General features: G+C 43.2%; 1 protein-coding gene across 1 annotated transcript in view; it reads left to right on the top strand.

The window, feature by feature from the left end:
* ESYT2 (extended synaptotagmin 2) overlaps positions 1-22,774 on the top strand; it is a 75,178-nt gene that overhangs the window by 6,000 nt on the left and 46,404 nt on the right. The window contains exons 2-3 of the mRNA XM_068549787.1: positions 21,128-21,169; positions 22,029-22,163. Of these exons, the coding sequence (XP_068405888.1) occupies positions 21,128-21,169; positions 22,029-22,163 (177 nt within the window). The remainder of the gene's footprint in view (positions 1-21,127; positions 21,170-22,028; positions 22,164-22,774) is intronic.

The following is a 22,774-nucleotide window of genomic DNA, read 5'->3' as shown; positions in this document are numbered from 1 at the left end:
ATTGATTCATCTATTCACTCAGCCAGTATTTATTGGACCTTTCCTGTGTTCCAGGTACTGTGCTAGGTGATGAGTTAGACAAGGCCTCAAACTCAAAAATTTACTAGGTGGTGATAACACAAATCTAGGGATAATCCTAGTTTTAGTCATAGTATGCACTGGTAGTTTTTTTCTTTTTTAGTAAAAATAATACACATTCATTTTTGTTAAATCCAGAAAAAGTATATAAAAACATTATTCATAATTCCAAACCACCCATCATAGTAGTTGGTAAAAACTATAGCAACTTTGAATGGAATTGTTACTGTGTATTCATCTATTTGTACTGATAAACCGTACTAAAAATCATTTGTTCAGAAAAATGCGGTTTAGCATTTAAAAGTTTTCTAGACTCTTAACTACATGTGGAAAAAGAAAGGCAGACCTTTATTAGGTCTTTCACTTGGTGAAATGGTATGTTCATTTTTTTAAAAGACTATGCCTTTTAGAGCATTTTGTACATTTATTGAAGTAATAGCTCAACTCTTTAAATCAGTGTATTGTAAAAGATTTTATTGGTGAGGATTAAAACTGTTTTCTAGGGTTTGTAGATCTAGCTGTGCGTATAAGTTCAGTTTTATGCTATCCTGTCTCTCCTATTTTGTGAAAGGCAGTCTTATGATTACTCATAGTGGATGCCTCTGAGACCTGTAGTTCAATATCTGGTGTCTTTTTTTTTTTTTTTTTTTAAATAAATTGATTGATTGATTGATTGCTGCGTTGGGTCTTCATTGCTGTGTGTGGGCTTCTCATTGCGGTGGTTTCTCTTGTTGCAGAGCACGGGCTCTAGGCGCCCGGGCTTCAGTAGTTGTGGCACGTGGGCTCAGTAGTTGTGGCTTGCGGGCTCTAGAGCTCAGGCTCGGTAGTTGTGGCGCACGGGCTTAGTTGCTCCGCGGCATGTGGGATCTTCCCAGGCCAGGGCTCACACCCGTGTCCCTTGCATTGGCAGGCAGATTCTTAACCACTGCGCCACCAGGGAAGCCCTATCTGGTGTCTTTTTAATGGACTACAGCAGGATGTCCAGAGGAAAGTATCAGTGCAGAGTAACAGCACATCTTAAGTGCACCCCGTGTGTCAGCAGCAGTGATTCCCTTTTTAAAAAAATGCCATTTTTGTACCTGGTGACTACACTTGAGAATGGGTGATAACCACACAAATGGCAGATGTGGAAATACTAGTGTGGAAGTTTTTATTACGCTTTCTTTTTTATTATTTGTAAAAATGTCATTGAAGTTGAGCTTGAAGTTCTTTTGTTTGTTCAATCACTTAGTGAACTTATCTTTCTGCTTTTAATGAACATGCAGTCGTGTTTGCCTTTATTTCTTATGTTATGGCTAGACAGGTTTTAAAAACATGACTTTTCTGGTATGAAAAGAACACATGCTCATTGTAGAACATTTTAAGCTTTGGAGAATAAAAAGGAAAAAAGCCACCTGCAATCCTGCTAACCAGTGATAGCCGTTATTAACGTTTTGGTGATTTTCTGAATCTTTAGTATGTCTGGAGGGACGTGGATGTTGTATTTGCCTACACTAAGGATTATGTTGTGGACGTTATATCATTATTCTTCAGAAATATGACTCGTTTTTTGCAGTAGTATCTATTTTATTTAAATTATGTCTGGTGGACAGATTCTAAAAATCAGATTGTTAGTTACTATATGTTGAGAAAAGGTAAAACTAGAGTTTGAGATATTTAATTTTCTACTCTTTTCAAGTTATAAAAGATTATTTGCTTGAACTATTTGTCGGATTGTCCAGGATATATGAACTATTTTTGAACTCATAAGAGTAGCATGATAATTTTATAAACAGAAGTCTAGCTTTAGGGGGCAGTGTTTGTTTTTGAATGGTATGATGTTAAAATAAGCACAGTAGATTTATCCAGATCCCCTCTTACGTAAATAACCTTTGAAAGAAGAGAGTTCTCCCACGCAGAGTCGCTCTTCCAATGGCTTTTCTTCCTCTCTGCTCTGTTGGGATGTGAGAGTTGGTTAAGTTGAAGTCATGGCTTTGTGTAGCAGTGTTGGGATTGCTGTCTGGAGATTGCTGAGAAGGCTCACTGCATTGTCCTTGATCTCGCCTGAAAACAGCAGCCGCATGATTGGTGTCGTCAGTGTCACTTGGCAGCCCTTGGGCACTGAGTGGTGTGGGCCACCCTCGTGGGTACCCATGTCACATGTGACGGCATGGCTGCTTGGGCACACACTCGAGAAGCAGGCTCTGGATCTGATAGATGTAGGTTCCTGTCTGAGACCCACCCACTCCCAACTCCTTGCCTTGGGCAAGTTGGTCACACCTTTTAGAACCTTAGTTTCCTCATCATTAGGTGGGCATTGAAATGAGCCCGACCCTGTGTTGTCGTTGTGAGGCTGGAATGAAGAAAGGCCCAGGGATGTGGCAGAGGTGGCTAGTGGTACCCTGGGGTTAGTGATGCCAGTACTGATGCTTCCTTTCAGCTGCACTGGTGTTAACGGCCAGCTTCCTGCTGCCTGTGGCGCTTCTCTAACTCACCTTGCCACCTCCTCCCCACTTCAGCTGGAGGGGGCAGATGAGATCGGAGCTTCTCCTTTACTGTGATTTGTTTATCTGGTGTTGTTGCTAAGAATTTATCTGCCGTATGCTTTGTTATTAGTCACACTCTGAAGTATTCCTTGTACTTTCTTTCTCTTTTTCTCTGTATATCCCTAAAGTAATTACCCCTCATCCTTGCTGCTTCTTCCTTAAAACAAATTCTGTCCTGAGGCTGTGGTTAATCTCTCCTTGCTCTGCTTGCAGCAGTTGCCCTGATGCAGTAGATAACCGTAGTTAGTGCCATTATGACAGTATCATGTAAAATTTTTAAATTCTTGTAGTCGTTTCCTTCCTCATGTGAATAAGTGTTGGTTAGTGACTAAAGTGGGGATTTGAAAATGTATATCCTATTTCTGGGTCAGTTGTAATAGTTTAACTTAATCTATATTAGATGTGGAGTTGTTTTCCTTCCGTTTGCATCCGAGGGGTTGAGATGTGTTTTAGGTTTCCCAGAGGACGGTGGATCTGCAGAAGATAAATCCAGTAATGTGGGAAGAGAACATCGTCCAGCTTGCTTCATGCCATAAATATTACACTGGAGTGCATATTCTATACTGGTTTTCGGGTCTGCCACTCATTCTGAGGTACCAGCATGGGATTGCTAAAATTGTTCATCTGAGTGATAACTTGTACCTTCTGTTTTCTTACAAAACTTTGCTTACATTTTTGTTTTTTTGTGTGTGTGTGTGTTTTTTTTTAATGTATTTATTTGTTTATTTATTTTTGGCTGTGTTGGATCCTCGTTTCTGCGCGAGGGCTTTCTCTAGTTGCGGCGAGCGGGGGCCACTCCTCATCGCGGTGCGCGGGCCTCCCACTATCGCGGCCTCTCTTGTTGCGGAGCACAGGCTCCAGACGCGCAGGCTCAGTAGTTGTGGCTCACGGGCCCAGTCGCTCCGCGGCACGTGGAATCCTCCCAGACCAGGGCTCGAACCCGTGTCCCCTGCATTAGCAGGCAGACCCTCAACCACTGCGCCACCAGGGAAGCCCCTGTGTGTTTTTTTTTTAAGGTGTTACTTTACCTATTTTTCTTTTTTTAAATTTTTTATTTATTTATTTATCTGTGGCTGTGTTGGGTCTTCGTTTCTGTGCGAGGGCTTTCTCTAGTTGCGGCAAGCGGGGGGCCACTCCTCATCGCGGCGCGCGGGCCTCCCACTATCGTGGCCTCTCTTGTTGTGGGGCACAGGCTCCAGACACGCAGGCTCAGCGGTTGTGGCGCACAGGCCCAGCCGCTCCGCGGCATGTGGGATCCTCCCAGACCAGGGCTCGAACCCTTGTCCCCCACATTGGCAGGCAGATTCTCAACCATTGCGCCACCAGGGAAGCTCTACATATTTGTTAAATCATTTAGTTAAGTATGTTTAGTCCTGTAATTGTGTGTAGGGTCAGGAGTTTGAAGACAGGGACTCTTTATATCTGCCATAGCATCTAACAGTATTTGCATGGAGTTTGCACAGTAAACCTAGTGAGTTGTTGGAACAGTGAGCTACTAATTGCTTGTTTTATTAGGAGTGTCTATACCCAATTATAAATTGTCGTATAATGCCTGTGTTGCCATTATTACACATATTTGAGGTGAGCTGCCTACTGAGATCATTAATTTATTTCATTTGTGCTATAAACATTTAATTGCCTGGCAAGCAAATGCATAAGATCTGTTAATACTAAGTTAACGTCTGAGTACTGGGTTTTTAAAACCAAAAACCCAAATATAATCTGAAACAAAAATGAGAGTACAATCTCAATTTTTTCACATACATAAAGGTCTTGAAATTTATCCAGAGCTATTAGAAAGTGTTGATTTTACTTAATAGCTTGAATCAGATTGTGGTTTTATATTGGGTGAAATGGAATGAGCACTGCTGTGTGTATGAAGGATGGTTTTAACAGGAATTATCTGTAGATTGTTATCTCGTAGTGGATGGTGCAAGAGGGGAAAGGTAACAGCTCAACTTTGCTTGCTGCCTGCACTGGGGCCACTGTAAGAAAACGTGGCAAACTTGGTGGCTTAACAAACACAAATTTATCATTTACAGTTCTGGAGGCCCAAAGTCTGGAATCAGTTCCTTTGGGCTGAAACCAAGGGATCAGCAGGGCCGTGCTCCTCTGGAGGCCTTTCCTAGCTTCTGGAGCTGTGTTCCTGGGCTCATGGCCCTTCTGTACCTTGAAAGCCAGCAGCTGCTTTGATCATCACGGCGCTTTCTGTTTTCTTTCTGTGTCAATTCTGCCTCTGTTCCCTCTTGAAAGGATACGTATGATTGCATTAGGGCCCACCCAGGTGATGCAGGATAATTTCCCAAGATCCTTAATTGATCACATCTGCCAAGTCCTTTTTTTTGGTCTCATAAGGCAACACTCACAAGTTGTAGGGAGTAGGACGTGGATATCTCTTGAAGGGCCACCAGTGCTGCCCTACATCTTGGAATACTCAGGAGCCAAGGTGGCTGAACACAGTGATGACGGCTCAGCTTTGTTTCATCAGTTCTGAAAGGCAGTTTCCCTCCACTTAACATCTCTGGTCTCAGATTCATCTCACAACCACATGTGATTCAGTTAGTGTACTCCTTCTTTCTTAGTGGCACAAAAGTGGTGGTGTGTCTTATGGTTGGTCATTTTCTTGGATTCAACACTGTGGCTGTTCCCTTTTTCTGCCGTAGCCCTGGTGCCTGAGAGTTACGTGTGGTCTTGGAGAGGCAAATGGGGGAGAGAGAGGAGCTGAGCTATTGGATGAAGGGCGGCCCACTTGGGCCAAAGTGTTTGCATTGGGAGATGAGGAGAGGCTCCCGGGGAGGGACCTTACGCTGTGTGAGTGCAGGAGTTTGGGCTTGATCTGGATGACGCCCGGAAAACACCAAAACATTTAAAAGAGTAGTGTGTCCCGATTTAAAAAAGGCATGTGTAGCAAGATAAATCTGGCAGTGACGTCCAGGTGGACCGAGGGGACAGAGTGGTGGCCAGATCCAAGCACAAAGAGTCACACTGGGAGGGAGGGAGGAAAGGGGCGGGATGTGAGAGTGCAAGGTGACTCCAGGTTACTTGCTTGGCTCCTGGGAGAGGACATGATGATATTTGCCAAGAATGATTCTATAGGAACAGTAGTTTGGAGGCCTAGGGATAAGGATGGGAAATTGTTAACTTTGTTTTATAAACGTTGAGTTTAAGAACCCTAAGGGAGTTCCAAGAGGAGTTATCCAAACAGCAGCCAGCGGCTGGTAGGTGAGATCTGGGGGACACACCCGGACACGTTCAGTTCCTAGGTGACGGGTGGCTGAGATCACGCTTGAAGTGGAGGAATGGAGAAAGCATGTGTAGACAGCATAACAAGACCAGAGGGCCCAGGACAGACCTTTGCACTCTGGAGGAAATCAGGGAATGGAAAATGAGGGGAGGGAATTCCCTGGTGGTCCAGTGGTTAGGACTCAGCGCTTTCATTGCTGTGGCCCGGGTTCAGTCCCTGGTTGGAGAACTAAGATCCTGCAAGCTGCAGTGTGGTCAAAGAAAAGAAAAAGAAAGAAAGAAAATGAGGGAAATGGTTCATTCATTCAGTGCTCACTGTGTGCAGGTTCTCTTCCAAGCACTCTGCGTAGACACCTGTTACCCTCATTTTGCAGGTGAGGGGACAGACCACCCTAACACTTGTCTTTGGTCCCAGGGCAGAGTTTGAACTGGGAAGTCTCTTGGTGGTGAGGAAGAAACTGGGGATTAGACATCATCTAATCTAGTTATTTTGATAATTTCTACTTTTCAGAGGAGGAGGCTAGGGCCCAGGGGTTCAGCGGTCACTGCAGTCACACAGAACTGGAGGCAGTGCCGGGCTGGGGTCATGTCCCTGCCGGCCACGCCCTCTCCACTGCCCCTCGGCCCAGCTCACTTGGTTATACAGCGTTAGCCTAGCCGTCTCAAGTATCGTGTTAGGCAGCGGGGTAGGCTGTCAATGTTTTCGGTCTCTATAATTGGGACAAGTCCTTTTTCCGTTTCCAAGTTTTTGTCTGGGATCATTTTCCTCCTGCCTGAAAAACTCACTTTAATATTTCTTTTAATGCAAGTTGGACAGTAACAATTTTTCTCAATTTGTGTTCATTTACAGAAAAATCAAGCAGATAGAGTTCCCACATCCCACCTGCATCTAATTTCTTGTTTTAGTGTCTTGCATTAGTGTGGTACATTTGTTGTAATTATTGAACCGGTGTTGATACATTATTAAGTTCCCAGTTTACATTAGGAGTCTCTCCTTGTTTGTAGAATAGTTTCACTGCCCCCGCCGCCCCCCCAACCCCCCTAGTCTTCCCTCCTCCCCATCCCCACACCTCTGGGTGGCCACTGATCTTTTTACTGTCTGTAGTTTTGCCTTTTTCAGAATGTCAGAGAGTTGGAATCACACACTGTGTAGCATTTTCACATTGGCTTCTTTCTCTCAGCAATATGCATTTAAGATTCCTTGTTTTTTCCTAGCTTGATAGTTATTTATTTTTATTGCAATAAAATTCAAATAACATACAATTAACTATTCAGTGTCATTTAGTACCTTCACAATGTTGTGCAACCATCACCTCTGTCTGGTCCCCAAAATTTTCATCTCTCCAAAAGAAACCCTGTATCCTTGAGCAGTCACTCCCACTTCACCCGCACCCACATGCAACCACAAATTTGCTTTCTGTCTCCATGATTTTCCGTATTGTGGATATTTCATATAAATGGAATCATTACAATATGTGACCTTTTGTGTCTGGCTTATTTCACTTACCATAACATTTTTAAGATTTTACCCTGTAGTATGCTTTGTTTCTTTTTTATGGCTGAATAATGTTCCATTGTTCAGATATACCCCAATTTGTTTATCCATTCATCCTTGGAAGAACTTTTTGGGTTGTTTCTGTGTTTATGAGTTGTTTCTGTGCTATTATGAGTAGTGTTGTGAACATTCATATACAAATTTTTGTTTGAATACCTGTGTTTAGTTTTGTAGGGTATATACCTAGAAGTGGAATTGATGGGTTTAACTTTGCAGAGCTGCCAAACTGTTTTCCATAATAGTGGGAATATTTTATATTCTCACCAGCGATGTAAGAAGGTTCCAATTCCTGCTGATGCTTGCCAACACTTGTTATTTTCTGTTTTTTGATTCTGAGTCATCATAGTGGGTGTGAAGTGGTGTCTCATGGTGGGTTTGACTTGCATTCCCTGATGACTTATGTGCATTTCCTCTCAGCTCCACATTTAGTGAGATTCTTTTGGTAGCTCGAAATTGGCCATGGTGGGAATATTTACACCCTGGAAGTTGGCAGTCTCAAAGAATTGGTTGTGAACACGTGCTGGCTATACCACTGCTCTGAACGATGTTTGTTCCCCTCCTCCAGAGAGGGTGCACCCCAATCTCTAAAGGCAGAAGGGGAACAGATCACCTTAACCTAGTAGGGTTTGAGTTGGCCTGAGGGTGGATTTCAGGGAAAAGCTGTCTCTGTTCTGGACCCATCCATGCTTAGGGTTCCATCCAACAGAGGCTGTAACTGAAGACCTGCCTTGTTGACCGAGTGCCCCCTCAGTCCACCTCAGAGTCCAGACCGTGCTTTCTCAGTGCAGTAAAAGCTCTATTTTGCTTTTTATAGGCTAGCCTCTTGCCCTCATAGCTCAAGAATTTGGCAAATGCCTGAAGGGAAACTCAGCCGGCTTCACCTCCCCCTCCCAGGATCTGGGCTCTCAAGTCCTGTCACGCAGCTGACCCGAACTCCAGTTCCTGTCTCTCTGCTCTGGTGAGGTTTCTGTAAGCTCAGCTGGCTTCTTAGCCGCATTTCTCTGGATTTCTCAACCTCTGGTACCACAGCCATGGGGGAAAAACAGCCACAGAATGTTACACCATCGCCCTGCAGGGGCTTCTGCCCTGCGTTTTCATCTTTCACGCCTTGAGCTGCCCAGCGTCCTCTCGTGGGCTGGTGAGCGGGTCTCATCTGGCTTTTCTCAGTGTTCTCAGCAGAATGGGTTGCTGCAAGGTGCTCTGATCATCATAGCTGGAAGCCAGTGTTATTTTTAGGGAAAAATAGATTTGAACTCCTAGTGTATTTCCCTGTGAAAGTTAGGAGAACAGATACTTCCTGTTGTTGAGTGTACACTTTGGACGGGGAATGGGGAGATAGGTTTAGGAGAAAGAGGGCAGGTGTTGGGTGTTACTTGTATAATTTATTTCAAAATGTTTCCCTGGGTAAATATTTTAAGTTTAGGTGGGTTTCATGGTTTTGGGGGTTTGTTGCTATTATTGTTGCTTTCAGGCAAATACTATTACTGTTAAACACAAGGTGTGAGGTGATTTGTAAATTTTAAGCAGTAGAGCTTGAAGTAAACAGCTATAGAAAAATTCCAGTTAAGGCTTCACTTATTTTATCTGTGAAATGTCACCTGACAAGTCAGGTACACTCTGGAAATACCTGTTCAACATGACCGTGTAGTGAACTTATCTTTTTATGAGTGGTGAGTATTATTTGTTTCATTCATTTTATACTTTATAGCTTCAGCCTGAAAACACTGGGAGTGTTATAAATAGAGGAGAAAAAAGGTTTTGAAAAATGGATTTTAAAACTTTTCACAAGAGCCCCCTTCCTGTGTAAGGAGGGGCAGGAAATCTGGCCGCCCCACGGGACAGTTTGGCCCAGCACTGCCTCAGGGACCCCAGGAGTTGGCCTGGTGCAGGCGCTAGATCTGGAGTCCGAGGCCAGTCTCAGCGTGGCCACCCGTGCTCCATGGCCAGTGCCTACCTCGTGGGACTCAGACTCTTCACCCGCAGAGTGGTGAGGAAGTGCAGTGATTGATCTGTCGGGTCCCTGCAAGCTCTTAACAATAAAACAAAGAGTGAGCCAGGAGCTGGACCTTAAGTGAGGGGTGGGGGCAGGCGGAGTAGCTTAGATGAGGTGAGAAACTGCTCTGAAGTGGGCGGTGAATGTTGAATAGGGTAGAGGAGACTGAAGCAAGAGATTGGGTGAGAAGGAGTAGGTTGTAGGAGGGAAACACAAGCCCTGGTCGTTAAATACGCAGTATATCACACGATAGGGCAGTTTAGTCACGGAATTCTATGGCCTCACCAAATATTTTGGTTCCGATGTTTATATAGGTTTTTAATTTCAGAAATCATTTGGGGCCCACAATGACATGACTCTGCTCTTCCTTCATCAGTGAGTGGCCCAGGGGCCCTTTAAGGCCAAATACATCACTAACGTGTCCTTGTTTGTTGGCTAATTGACTAACAGCTCTGAACCGAGCTACTAGTTTACCTCGAGGCCACTGGAGTTACTTACTTGGTCTGTTATTATTTGGGGAAATACCTGATCCACACGAGTGCAGATACTACACAATCCGCGGTTGGTTGGAACCGAGGATACGGAGGGCTGACTGTAAATTATATGTAGACTTTTGGCTGCGCAGAGGGTCAGCTCCCCTAACCCCCGAGGTGTTCAAGGGTCAACTGTATACAATTCAGTGTTTTTGGTATATTCACAGGATTGTGTAACCGTCACCAAAATCAAATTTTATAATAGAATGTGTTTGTCCATATGCACTAGCACTCACTCTCCATTCCCTCCACATCCCTCATGCCAACCCTGGGCAACCACGAGTCCACTTTCTGTCTCAGGGCTTCCCTGTTCTGGACATCCCATGCACATGGAATCAGACAGAATGAGGTCTTTGTGGCTTTGACTACCTGTGTGATAGATGATAGAGACTGGTAGATAAGTGATAGAAAATGAGAGAGGTGACATGATTGATAGGTACAATGGTGATGGATTGATAGATAGATCCATGACACCCCATCCATCTCCTGCTGTGATGTTGTACTATAGCTGTATAAGATGTAACCATTGGGGGGTGGAATCTGGGTGAAGTGCGCACAGGGGCTTTCTGTGCACTTTTGCAATATCTGTAATTATTTCAAAAGAAAAAAATTTTGAGGGTGATCTTCTGATCTAATTATTGGTTTCTATATAGAGGTATGCATTTATGGTAAGTAAACTAGTGGGTTTTCTAGGAAGAATTGGAGAGAGTTTGGGGTTTGATCAGGAGATGTACAAAAATTTTTGTAATTGTTTCCTGAGGTATCTTGTTATTATTTACTCTCTTGTATGGAAAACAAAAGAAAGATAGCGTAAGCCAGTGTTTCTCCCTGGATCATCACTGTAACACCAAAACTGAAGGGTTTCTTTTTTATTTTTGTTGTTGTTTTAGGTATTTCTGTATTGCATGATCACAGTTAATGACAAACAAGCACTATGGGAGACGTACTGGAACCTTGGTCTCAAACATCCAGTAAAGATAAATGATTATATTCAGGAAAAATGTCTTAATGTTTTCAAGTGCCTGATTACCTATTGTTTCTCCATTGCATACAAATAAAGGAATAAAAGGAGAAAACAAGAAGATTTTAGGTTGGTAAATTTCTCTGACTTCGTTCTCATAACTTTTGAGATATTTACTGTCTGTGTGAGAGAATAAAAGTAAGCTTTTAGAAATATCGTATAAGCGTATTTTTTTCTTTACTGTAAATCAAAAGATTTATTCATAGCTTTTCTGAATTGCTTTAAAAAAACAAAACCAAAATAAACATCCCCCCCTAAAAAAACTCCCACACAGATTCTCTCCAGTATAGTTTCTCAGAACTCTTACGATTTTGCCACACTCATTACAATGGTAGTTTTTCCCCAGGATAATTCTGTAGGTTTGAAATACTGCAGAAAGTCACCCTATGTTAAAGTTCATATATAGGGTTGCTTTTTCTCCTTAGAAGAGTATTTTAAAATTTAATAAATATTACATGGTACTAAACCTATTTCTTGAAAATGAAAAATTCACAGTAAAATTTCAAACATGATGTGACTTCTGATTCCATGTAGATGTTTGGTAAACCTGTCAGTTCTGTAATCTGTAAATTTAATCCCAACTTCACAGTCTCATACTTCCTCCCTCCTTCCCTCCCTCCCTTCCTTCCACTTTCCCCTCCCCTCCCCTCCCTCTGCTCCCCTTTTTTATAATAGAACAAAGTTGGGTGGATCCCACATAGTACACAGAACGTATGCAGTTAATTCAGTGCTACAGTTACATCTCTATCTTCTTGTCCATCCCAGTCAAGACCTAAGCTTGTAAATTTGAAGAGTAGCATTGGATTGGAATTTAAAATAAAAAACAACCAGATTTTCTTATGTGTTTAGTGAAGCAGATGAGAAGGAGACGTGTTTTCTATTCTTGGACTCATTTTAATTTATGAGATTGATATATCTCATGCCAAAACCTGGACTTTAAATCAAGATTGTCAAATAATTTCCTTGTGTGATTTTTTTTTTCTTTTAGCAGTTACAGAAAGAATGTCTAAATGACTTCAGAATTTTGTTAAAATATACTTCAGGTCTTTGAAAACTATCATAAACATGCATCTACATGTAAGGCATTAAATAAATCTCTTGGCATTAGTATTTGATGAAGGGATGTCTAATTGTTCTCCTGGGTAGAAGTTAGATGTATCCCTCTTTTGACCCTGCCACTGACTCAGTCCTGGCTTAAATTTTCTTTCCATTCTATGCACGCACTGAAATTTAAGTCCACCTTCAAAAATAAATGGATGGATGAATAGTATATCTAATATAACAGATATATTATAGAAAGCCTCATAGTAACATTCCTTTTTAGCGAATTAGAAATAAGAATTGGTTTTCACATAATTTGGACAGCTTTGTTAGTTATAGAAGGTATGCTGGGATAAGCCTAGCTCCACGTGGCATGCAGGATCTTAGTTCCTTGACCAGGGATCGAACCCGTGCCCCCTGCAGTGGAAGTGCAGAATCCTAACCACTGGACTGCCAGGGATTCCTCAAGGCTAGCTTTTTTAAAAAAATTTATTTTAGGCTGTGTTAGGTCTTTGTTGCTGCCCGCGGGCTTTCTCTAGTTGCGGCGAGCTACTCTTCATTGTGGTGCGCGGGCTTCTCATTGTGGTGGCTTCTCTTCTTGCAGAGCATGGGCTCTAGGCACGTGGGCTTCAGTAGTTGTGGCTCGCGGGCTCTAGAGCACAGACTCAGTAGCTGTGGCGCACGGGCTTAGTTGCTCCGCAGCATGTGGGATCTTCCCGGACCAGGGCTCGAACCCATGTCCCTTGCATTGGCAGGCGGATTCTTAACCACTGCGCCACAAGGGAAGCCCCCGAGGCTAGCTTTTTAATTTTTATTTTACTGTTTACCGATTTGCAAAAATAGTGGTCATTTATATAACAAAGAAATAGTAATGAATTATTGGGCGATAAACATGCTCTAAACAAGCATTTGTCAACAGTTGTATAATTTGTATTTGTCAACAGTGGTATATAATTATTTCCCCTCTTCTGCCACCTCTGCCATCCTTGAGCCAGGAAGAGCCTCAGGTCCACGAGCTGTGGCTCTCCACTGTGGTTTCAGCCATCTTTCCTCTTGTCAGCAGCCAGTTCTTAGAAATGACAGAAGAAGCAACAAATTTACCCTCACTCTGGTCGTTTGTAGTGAGCAAGTAGGAGAGGTCCGGTCACTCCCTACCTGTGGGTTCAGGTAAAGACGGCAGGAACAGTAGTGCTTCTTCAGACTCCCTAGTGAAATTTCTCATGAACGAAAAAGCACCTTGGAGAGAATTTTGAAAGTGTTTCCTGGTAGGAAAGGCCTTAAACAAAGGCCTAAAACTTTTCCAGTTTTATTTTAATGTCTTTGTACTACAGTGTTCTTCTTGGTGTATCAAATCACCCTGTTACACAGTAATCAAAGTCTACATAAAGCTGGTAACAAACCACTGGGAAAATTGTAACGCTGTGGATGTTGAAAATTATAAATTGCTGTATTTACTGTGTGAATTAACTGATTGCCTACTTTTTATGTACACTAGAAATAGATAAATCCAGTTATTTTGTGCATTTTCTTTTTACCATCCAAAGGAGTAATTTGGCCACACTGTTACCATTTGATAGAGGTTCTGAGAGAGCCGTTCCTCTCTCACCTTTTTAGCCTTGAATACTTTCTTCTTTATAGAGTAGCTATTAGGAGGAAGCATCCCAGTATTTTAGAAAACATATCCTATTAAGACTTCTTGATCCTATTTTTCCAATTTCCATGCATACTGAATCTCTGGAGAAGGTGGGAGGTGACAGATTGGAATTGGGGTTGTGAGGAAAGATGGAGATGGTTTAATGGGTAAAGAAATGTTAGTGTAAAAAGGTCGGAGGGCACAAATTTATGTTGGTGCCAGTTTACGTTTGAGTCGTTTTCTCCTGACATGCTCACCAGCCAGCCTTGAGGAGTGCCCAGAGCTCCCCACTGCGGGGCCACAAGGAGGTAGCATGGATGCTGCAAGATGTTGGTGGCTTAACATTGCAACTTTGTTTAAAGCCTCTTATTTGGAAGTCTTGTCCAGTGTCAGTATTTATTAGTGTTTCTAATGATTTTTTCCCGTCATAATTACATAGCACGAAGAAATTGTAAGGGGCTTTCCTCTAAGCCCCATGCAGATGCTCCCAGGTCCCCCTAGTTTATCTCAGCAGACTGTATACACATGGTTTTCTGTGTCTGTCGTGATTGGAAAGCACTGGCATAGAGAGCTGTAGATGGCCGGTTGACCCAAGGTCGAGAGAGTGAGAACGACTCTCTTTGCCCATCATTGACAGCAGCTCCCAAATCCTGGGTTCTCCAGGGAGTCCTTCTATATGTTGGAAACTTGGAGTCGCTTTGAATTTTTCTGGGCAATTTTAAGTGTCTGTGAGTCTTTCCTTTCCCATTTGCATTGATTTTAAGACTAATCCATATGCAGACAAAGGAACATTACGTTTGAAGATTTTTAGTTAGTCTCTCCCCAGCCTGTGAACTCTTTGAATGCAGTCAGGTCTGTTTAAGTAAACTGCAGTGTACTTCCAGGTGAAGATATGTGTTGATTGCTTAAAGGCTTCCTGAAAACAGTTTCTGTTGTGAGATGATAAAGTACAGGCTTCTCATGGTTTCATAGAACCTGTGGTTCGATTGTCCTAGTCTTGCCTCATCTATTCTTTTTTTTTTTTTTTTTTTAGTGGCTTCAAGTTTTTATCTCTCATGGTTGTGTGGGTTGATGGGGTTCAATTGGCCCATTCTTCCTCGGCCATGCCTCATCTATTCTTATTTTTAAGATGTAAGTGTTAATTTTAGACAGGAAAACAAAACTCCTGCTTAGATCTTTTCAGCTTGTGGACTTAGGTAGAACTCGTTGCATACTGCAGGAAGATTGGTGTTTGGGGATCGACGAGAGCGGGTGACACTCTGGTGTGCTGGGTGACCGGTGAGGTAGCGCCTGGAGGGCCGGCTGCCCAGCAGGGACCTGTTCTGGGCTCCAGGGCACACTCTGAGCAGCTGTCCCAGATGAAGTGAATTCTGCCACTGGGACCAGTCATTACTCCAAGTAGGAATTTGGTGGGATTTTTGATGTTGGTTTTTTAGTTTTTGGTTTTTTTGAGACACTGCCTAAAGGAATGTAGAAATGAGCAAAGCTCAAATCCTTCTTGGAATAAGGAACAATATGAACAAGTGAACTTGATTGGCCAGTTTACTATTTGAAGTTTAATGGCATTTGGTTTCTAAAATGATCATTTTATCCATTATCTTTTGTATTTTACTTAAAGACATTAAATCAGTAATGCTTCAGGTGAAATAGATATGTTATCTTCACTCGTATTTCCCAGACATTGACCGCCTTATTTTAGATTTCTAAAATAAAGGAATGGGTTAATTTACACTGCGTGTTTCACCACCACTAGTGGTGGTGGGATTTCAGCAGGACTCCCTGCAACTGCACTTTGTGTAGTTGCCTTGGACTGAGCAGGGACGTCTGCACAAGTGCCAACTATTAACAGGGTCTTCAAGAGGAATGCTGTTTAAAGAAAGACAGTTCTTCTGTTTAGCTTCAGTTCTAAACATTATCCCATGTTCAAAAGTGGGTGAAATATGATTTAATAGAAAATTTTAGCTATGTATAAATTTGTTGCATGTTTTATACTTTAGGGAGGACTTTAGAGCCCTGTGGGTCTGGGCCTCTTCCCTCTAGCTCACTTATTCCCCTGTGATTTTAACAAATTATCCTTCGGGTGAGTCTGTTTCCTCATCTGTTAGGTGGGGCATTAACTGTGGACAAGGTTGTTGTGAGGATTAAACAAGACATTGTCTGTAGGTAGGGTTCTGGCACACAGTCAGTGCTCTGTCTTTTGTATTTGGTTTATTTTTTCTAAACAACTTTGATAATATCAATATCATATTAGAATCCAAAATATGCCTTTGTTCTTTTTAAAGAAAAGATTAAAAAAGATTTCTTGGGTAGTGTCAACTCTTAAAAATAATCAAAATTTCAGTACTCATACAATGGTTATTTCTAGTTTGTAAAGATACTATGAATAATAAATATGAAAACTTGTTTCATAATTAGACTTGTAGAGATTTGAGTGGGGTTTTTTTTTTTTTTGGATGTTGTTTTGTTTTTTAGGTTTTGTTTTTCAGCTGAAAAATTGGATTTGAAACCGAATGACATGTGTTCATCATTCCTGTATGCCTTAGGAACACATTTTCTATTTTCCCTGTACATCTCTACCTTTCTCTGTGATGTTTTTGCTACTTTAAATTCTGTTTTGTGGAACATAAACAAGTGTTTATGAATATGTATTAGTGAGAAGCAGATTTTCGACTTAGTGAACAGATTTAAAATTTGGTAACAGATTTACTGTCTTCAATTTTGATACGTTCTTTTTCTTTGGCACTTTGAAACCATCCCTTACAAATTAAAAACCTCAATTATTGAATGTCCTGGGATTCTCCACTAAGAGATGGCTTGACTTTCAGAATTCATCTCACATAAACTTCAGTGATGTGAGCCAGTTCACTTGTACTGGAAGCCTACTTGTGCAGATGGTTTCTCTGCCCTCTCCTCTGGTAGTTCCAGAATCCGTTTCCTCAAATATTAATCTTACATAATTTCCCTCCTGAAAACTCCAGCGTTGACCCATTGCCAGTAGAACAAAATCCACACTCCTTTGCATGGCACAGCAGGCACTTCAGGCTGGTTTTGACTTGAGTTCTCAGCTTCAGCATCTACCATTCCTCCCTTCTCTTAATCCAGCCAGAGTAACTTGCATGCGCCATTATTTCTGCTTAGCGTATTCTCTTTGCATGGCAACCCCAGCTAACCCTTTCAAACCCATCTCACGTACTGTCTTCCTGAGTCTCTCGTGGACTCCTGGAGGCAGCATCAGACCCTCCCCAGCCCGCACTGTTCTTTCTTCCTAGGCTGGCGGTCATACCTCTCCATGCCCGTCCACCCGCCAGCATGAGCCTCCCAAGGACAGGACCACGTCCAATTACGTGTCATGTCTCTGGCTCTGGGCACAGAGCCAGACCCCACTAACTGCTCGAAAAATGGCTTCTTCAGCCTGTTTTTCAAAAAGAACAATCTATACGTTTGCGGTAGATTAAAGCACAGTGACGAAAATGCAGTAACAGAATCAGAATTCACAGCAGGCGAATTGTATTTCTGTCCTGGTGTATGAAGGTGGGTAGAGAAGCTCTTTTATTACATGTAGGTGACGCGTGGGACTGGTGTGTGTCTTGCCTGAGGTGTGACAGGATGAATAGGAATTGCTGGTGCACTGGCAGACCTAACTTGAGAAATACCGGTGAGTTTAGAGAAATCAAATACTGTTAGGGAAGGCGAATATTTCATTTTGGAATATTTTTTACAGGAGTCATTATTGTTTTTGGTCATTAAAGTGTTTGTTTCAACATAGTTGTACTTTACCTTTAAAACTTGATGATTCAGAAAAAAAATTTTTCAAATCAGATTTGGAGTAGATTACTTATGTTATAAGAGCGTCTTGTTTCTAAGTATCATTCTCTCTAATATAATTAAAAGGTAGTTTATGAAAATTCTATTGTCACATAATTTTAGAGTCATTTATTGTATACTTCTGTGTTAGAAAATTCTTAGTTTTAATCGTAAATTACAATAATAACTAGAAAAGTAGTTTATGCTTCTTACAAGTAATTCAAACCTACAGAAATAGAGGAAAATATAAAAGCCTCATTCCCCTCCTTGTATTTTTTTTAAAATTAATTATTTATTTTTAGCCACGTTGGGTCTTCGTTGCTGCGCACGGGCTTTCTCTAGTTGCGGCGAGCGGGGGCTGCTCTTCGTTGCGGTGCTCGGGCTTCTCATTGCGGTGGCTTCTCTTGTTGCTGAGCACGGGCTCTAGGCGCGCAGGGCTCAGTAGTTGTGGCTCGCGGGCTCTAGAGTGCAGGCTCAGTAGTTGTGGCACACAGGCTTAGTTGCTCCGTGGCATGTGGGATCTTCCCAGACCAGAGCTCAAACCTGTGTCCCCTGCCTTGGCAGGTGGATTCGTAACCACTGTGCCACCAGGGAAGCCCCCTCCTTGTATTCTTGCAAACTTTTTCTGTACATTTATAAACTTGTATAACATATAAAAGTATATGTTTATATGCACACATACAAACATAACAGTATTTTTAAGAATATATGGCCTCTATTAATAAATTTTCATTAATTGGAAAGTCTGGCAATGTTTTCTATTACCAAACATAGTAGTTTCTTGTAATGCTTTAATTGAAAGTAGAAGTTTATTTGATGGTATTTGCACACATGAATTTGGTACGATGTACTGACTGGAAGAGAGAGGGACTAATACGGGCCCAGTTGGTAAATTAAATCACTTGTTTGGTATCAATAGGAATTCTCCAATGCTGGGAAGATTAGAAAGGAGCCACTTAAGTGTGCCGAGATTTTAAGAGTTGGACTTGGAGGCAGGAGGTGAGGGTCTGCCCCTGCCCATGGTTGTGTAACTCGAGGCCTGTCTGCATGGTCGTGGTGGTGGCTGTGAGGATGGCTGGGCGTGTTCCCAAACAGGAGCAGAGCGGGGTCCCCTCCAGTGGGGCTGCACTGGGGACTGGGCAGGGTTGGGGGGCTTGATTCCACCTAGGGCTCTTCTCATGCGCTCGTTTCTTCTACCCTGTCCCCTTCTTCCCCGGGCAACAGTGTTTTAAATTTTTGTTCATTTTTTATTAAAAATTTTTTATTATTCCCCCCCCCACCGCCCCACCCCGAGATGAATGGTAGCCAGTTGTACCTGCTTTTCTCCGTTTGTACTTTCACTTAAAAATAAATCCTGGGAGTTATTCCACAGCAAGTATTCAAAGAATTCTGGAACTCACTGCTGTGGAGCCCCTCCCCACTCCTGTAGCTGCGCAGCACTTCGAGTGTGGGTGCAGCGTCTGTTCCACCCAGCGGTCCTGGCCGCTGCTGCCACGGGCAGTGCTGTGCACGCATCATCTTTCTAGAAGAGATTCTCAGAAATGGAGTTGCTGGGTCACAGGGTGGTTGGATGCACGTGGAATTTTGTCATTGCTACTTAATTATTAATTCGTGTTGATGGATACTAGCTCTTTCCGAGGAAGGAGTTTGAATGTTGAGTGAAACTAGTCTTAAATCACTCTCTTCTTAGTCTTGGGTGGAACACTGGGTCTGGTAACAGTGTTTTACTGTGAACTGCTATTGTGTTTGCTGAACTTTGCCATCGGCTGTTTCAGGATTTGTGTAACCTCTGGAGTATAGACGAATCACTATTAACCGAAATTTTCTACTTCTGGCTGGCACTCAGGACCTCGTACATTTAAGGCATGGAATCGGAGTTTCAGACTCTACTCTGATCGGAGTGTGTCCTCCTGAGGGCTCGGCGAGCTCCACGCACTTTCCACGTCCCTTAGTAGCAAAGTGGCCAAGAGCATGGGCAGACCAGTCTGGTTTGTCATCCCCATTCTGTCACTAGTAGCTACCCTGCAAATTTGGGATAGTAATATTTCAAATTTGTAGATTTGTTGTAAGAATTAACTCAGATGCCATGTGCGTGACTAGCTTAGCACAGAACCTGCTGCATAGATAGCAATTCATACTCAGTAAATGGTAGTTACTTGTATTATTTTACACAAGTGTAGTTTGTAGCTTAGTTGTATTGCCCTCATTCATCTTCCAGAAACCTAGTTCCGGGGAGATTTACGATCTGTCCGTTGGCCATCCCTCGGCATCTGCCTTCCCTCGGCATCTACCTTCCCTCCCCTTTTGCTCCTCTGAACCTTTCAGCTGAAAGGCCTTGAAGAGAGCTCACCCTCATCAGCCACCTCATGCCACGATCTAATCCTCTTGTGGCCTAGCCCAGCTAGTCTGGTAAGCCCTCCAGCTCCCCCCACCCCCAGCCCCAAATGCCTCCTGCCTTTTGGGGGGAAAGTGCAGTCCAGTTCCCTTCCGGTCGAACCTCTGCAGTGACATAGCCTCCAGATCTGAGCAAGCTTCGCCAGCAGTCCTTTCCTGAGTCTTTGCTTCTTGAGCGTCATCTTTCTCAACTCTTGAGCCTTTTCTTCGTTCTGGAAGGTTGCTATCCATTGGGTTTTGTCCCAGGATGGATTCAAACTAACTTAATTTAGAAAAACTTACTTGTCATGCTAGCCCACCCTCGGGTTCAAGCAAATTAAAAGCTTCACATCCTGCAGCGTAAGGGAGTAGGTCTGCTCGGGCACGTGGACGTGGGGCAGGTGGAACGTGCTGTGGCCTCTCCGTGAAGCTGTGGGACCACAACAGACATGATGACGGTGGCCTCTCCAACCAGGACCTGGCTGCTTCCGGCCCCATTCCGTGGTTTGCGCTTAGAGGCCAAGCCTGAGAGTGGAGTTGGTCCTCAAAGAGACATCTTCTTGGGGACACCCCACCCCACAGTAATATTCCCTGACCAGCTCCTCTCAGCCAGAGGATGGGGTGGGGCTTGTCTTTTACTGGCTACAGTATCTGTGTTACTTAGGAAGGTAGGTGTGGCAGTTCCAGACCTTGTCCCAGTCACCGGTACAGACCTGCCTGAGATGCATCATGCAGCTGTGCCAGAACTGCAGTTTTCAGGATGTTAGTGTGGCCAGCGTGTTCTTCTCTCTTCGAGGGGTGGGGGAGTACGGAGCATTTCTCAGAGGAGGACTCCCTGCCCAAAACAGCTTTAGCGTTTTTCTGCAGGGGTTGTTTTAACACCAAGTAGGTTTTTTCCTACCTCTGTGCTTATTTTCTCCAGTATACAGGCCCCATCATGGAGAACCATTAGAATTCTAATCCTCATCTGGGAGATGGTGTGGAGAGATTTGTGCCGGCTCCTTTGGGCCGGAAGGGGAGGGAAAGGTGGGCTTCTGAGGCTCTGAGCCTAGGTGCTGCAGGCAGGGGCCGTGCTGGTGGCGAAGGAGGAGCTTGAGACTGTGCGCTCCAGGAGCCCCTCGGCCCGACAGTGAGGTGGGCAAGGACTTCAGAGTGTCCTTAGAGCGTGGAGAGCCAGGGCCGCACGGTTCTGTGTAGGGCTTCCCAGCGGCGGGCTTAAACAGCATTATACAAACAGTAGATATACAGGAAGAACACTAAATGGCCTGCGTGGCGTTTTACTTAGAGTTGTCAGGAGATTGTAAGTCGTGTGTGTGTTTTTCTCTTAGGTTCATTTTCCAGACACTGAAAGAGCAGAATGGCTAAATAAGGTAAGAGAAGAATACTGAACACCAGATATCAGTGGGAATTAGAGGATGACATGCCATATTTCCATATTTGGGGGTTTGGATGCTGACAGTATGTGAACGCATTTGGACCTAGCGGGCTGGCTTCTGCTCTCAGAAGAACTCAGTCATAACTGAGACATTACTTTCCTTTTCTAAACAGTGCAGACTCTTTCTTTGACATGAGAAAGTTAATGATATATTCATAGTTGGATGTTTGGCCCTGTGTCTTCTTTCCTGATCAGCTACTGCTCAGATCTCTTTTATGATAGTCATAAGCGAAAATTTTGGAACATTATTGTGAAGAGGGAAATAACTCCCAAGAAATCTAGTGGTAGATAATAATCTTTTTTTTTAAAGGTTATGTTTTTAGATCTTTATACTTTGAAGTAGATCTCTTTTATCTCTATATTTTATATATCCTTAGAGTTATATAGTAAAAACTAATGTGAATAATGATTACCCAAAAAGTAATCACTAGAAGTTAGTCCATCCTTAAAGAAAACTCATTAATGTTGAGAACGATACAGTTTTAGAAAGTTTTTTAGCAGTGAGTTGAAACCACAGGATTTTCTGACTTTTTAGCAATGATTAAATGTGCTGATATGATTAAACAGCATATTTAAGTAGAATAACTAATTCCTGAAACATATTGGTTGGTTAATCAATAGTTTACTGTTGTAATACATTTTTAAATTTTAGGTGCATAGCAAAAAGGACGCGCGCCCCCCCCCCCCCCGCCCTTTGCTTTTCAAAAATTCTGGTAAACTATAGGAGCATAATTTTCCATGATGACTTAAGTACTATACCATCTTGTTTAACCTGAGCTCTTTCTCCTTTTCAGACTGTAAAACACATGTGGCCTTTTATTTGCCAATTTATAGAGAAGTTATTTCGAGAAACCATAGAGCCGGCCGTGCGGGGAGCACACACCCACCTCAGCACCTTCAGCTTCACGAGGGTTGACGTGGGGCAGCAGGTTTGTTTCTTCTTAAGTGTTCTCACCTGTGCGCAACTGAAAAGAATGGTAAACTGCCTGAGACTGTCTCTAGAGAAAGCTGCTTTGCGGAAGGCTGGCAGTGTGTGCGGGTCCTCCCCAGGTCTGCCTCCCATGGGGCCCTCTCCTCCTCTGTTGGGGCCTCGCCTCGTTCGTCCACTGTGGTCTCTCGGCCAGTCCAGGTCCATCGGAGGTCCCCTCAGCCCCAGAGAGTCTCTGCCCCACGTTCTCCTGTTAGAATTACCTTTGTACAGCTTTCTACCGTCCGTCCTGCTGGAAAGGGAGTTTGACGTGTAAACTCACTAAGGATGATGAGACTGACACAAGCTGGAGGCGCCCACTCCACCGCAGCGTTTACGACAGCAGCCCAGGCTCCAGTGCTGGGCTTGCGGCATGGCGGTAGTGACACAGGGGAAGGGAAAGGTAGGCTTTGTTGTTGGACTCACATTATATACAAAAGAAAGTCACGAATTCCAACACTGCTAGGAAGCCTCAAGACCACCATTCAGGACAAGTTTCCTTTTTCATTTTTTTAAGTCAGTGTTTACAATAATTAGCAACAGTTGAAGGTAATATTTTTTTCTGTTGAGGTG

Source organism: Eschrichtius robustus, chromosome 8, assembly GCF_028021215.1.
Source record: "Eschrichtius robustus isolate mEscRob2 chromosome 8, mEscRob2.pri, whole genome shotgun sequence".
In the NCBI taxonomy this organism is placed as follows: Eukaryota; Metazoa; Chordata; class Mammalia; order Artiodactyla; family Eschrichtiidae; genus Eschrichtius; species Eschrichtius robustus.
This window is presented reverse-complemented; position numbering and strand designations above follow the sequence as displayed.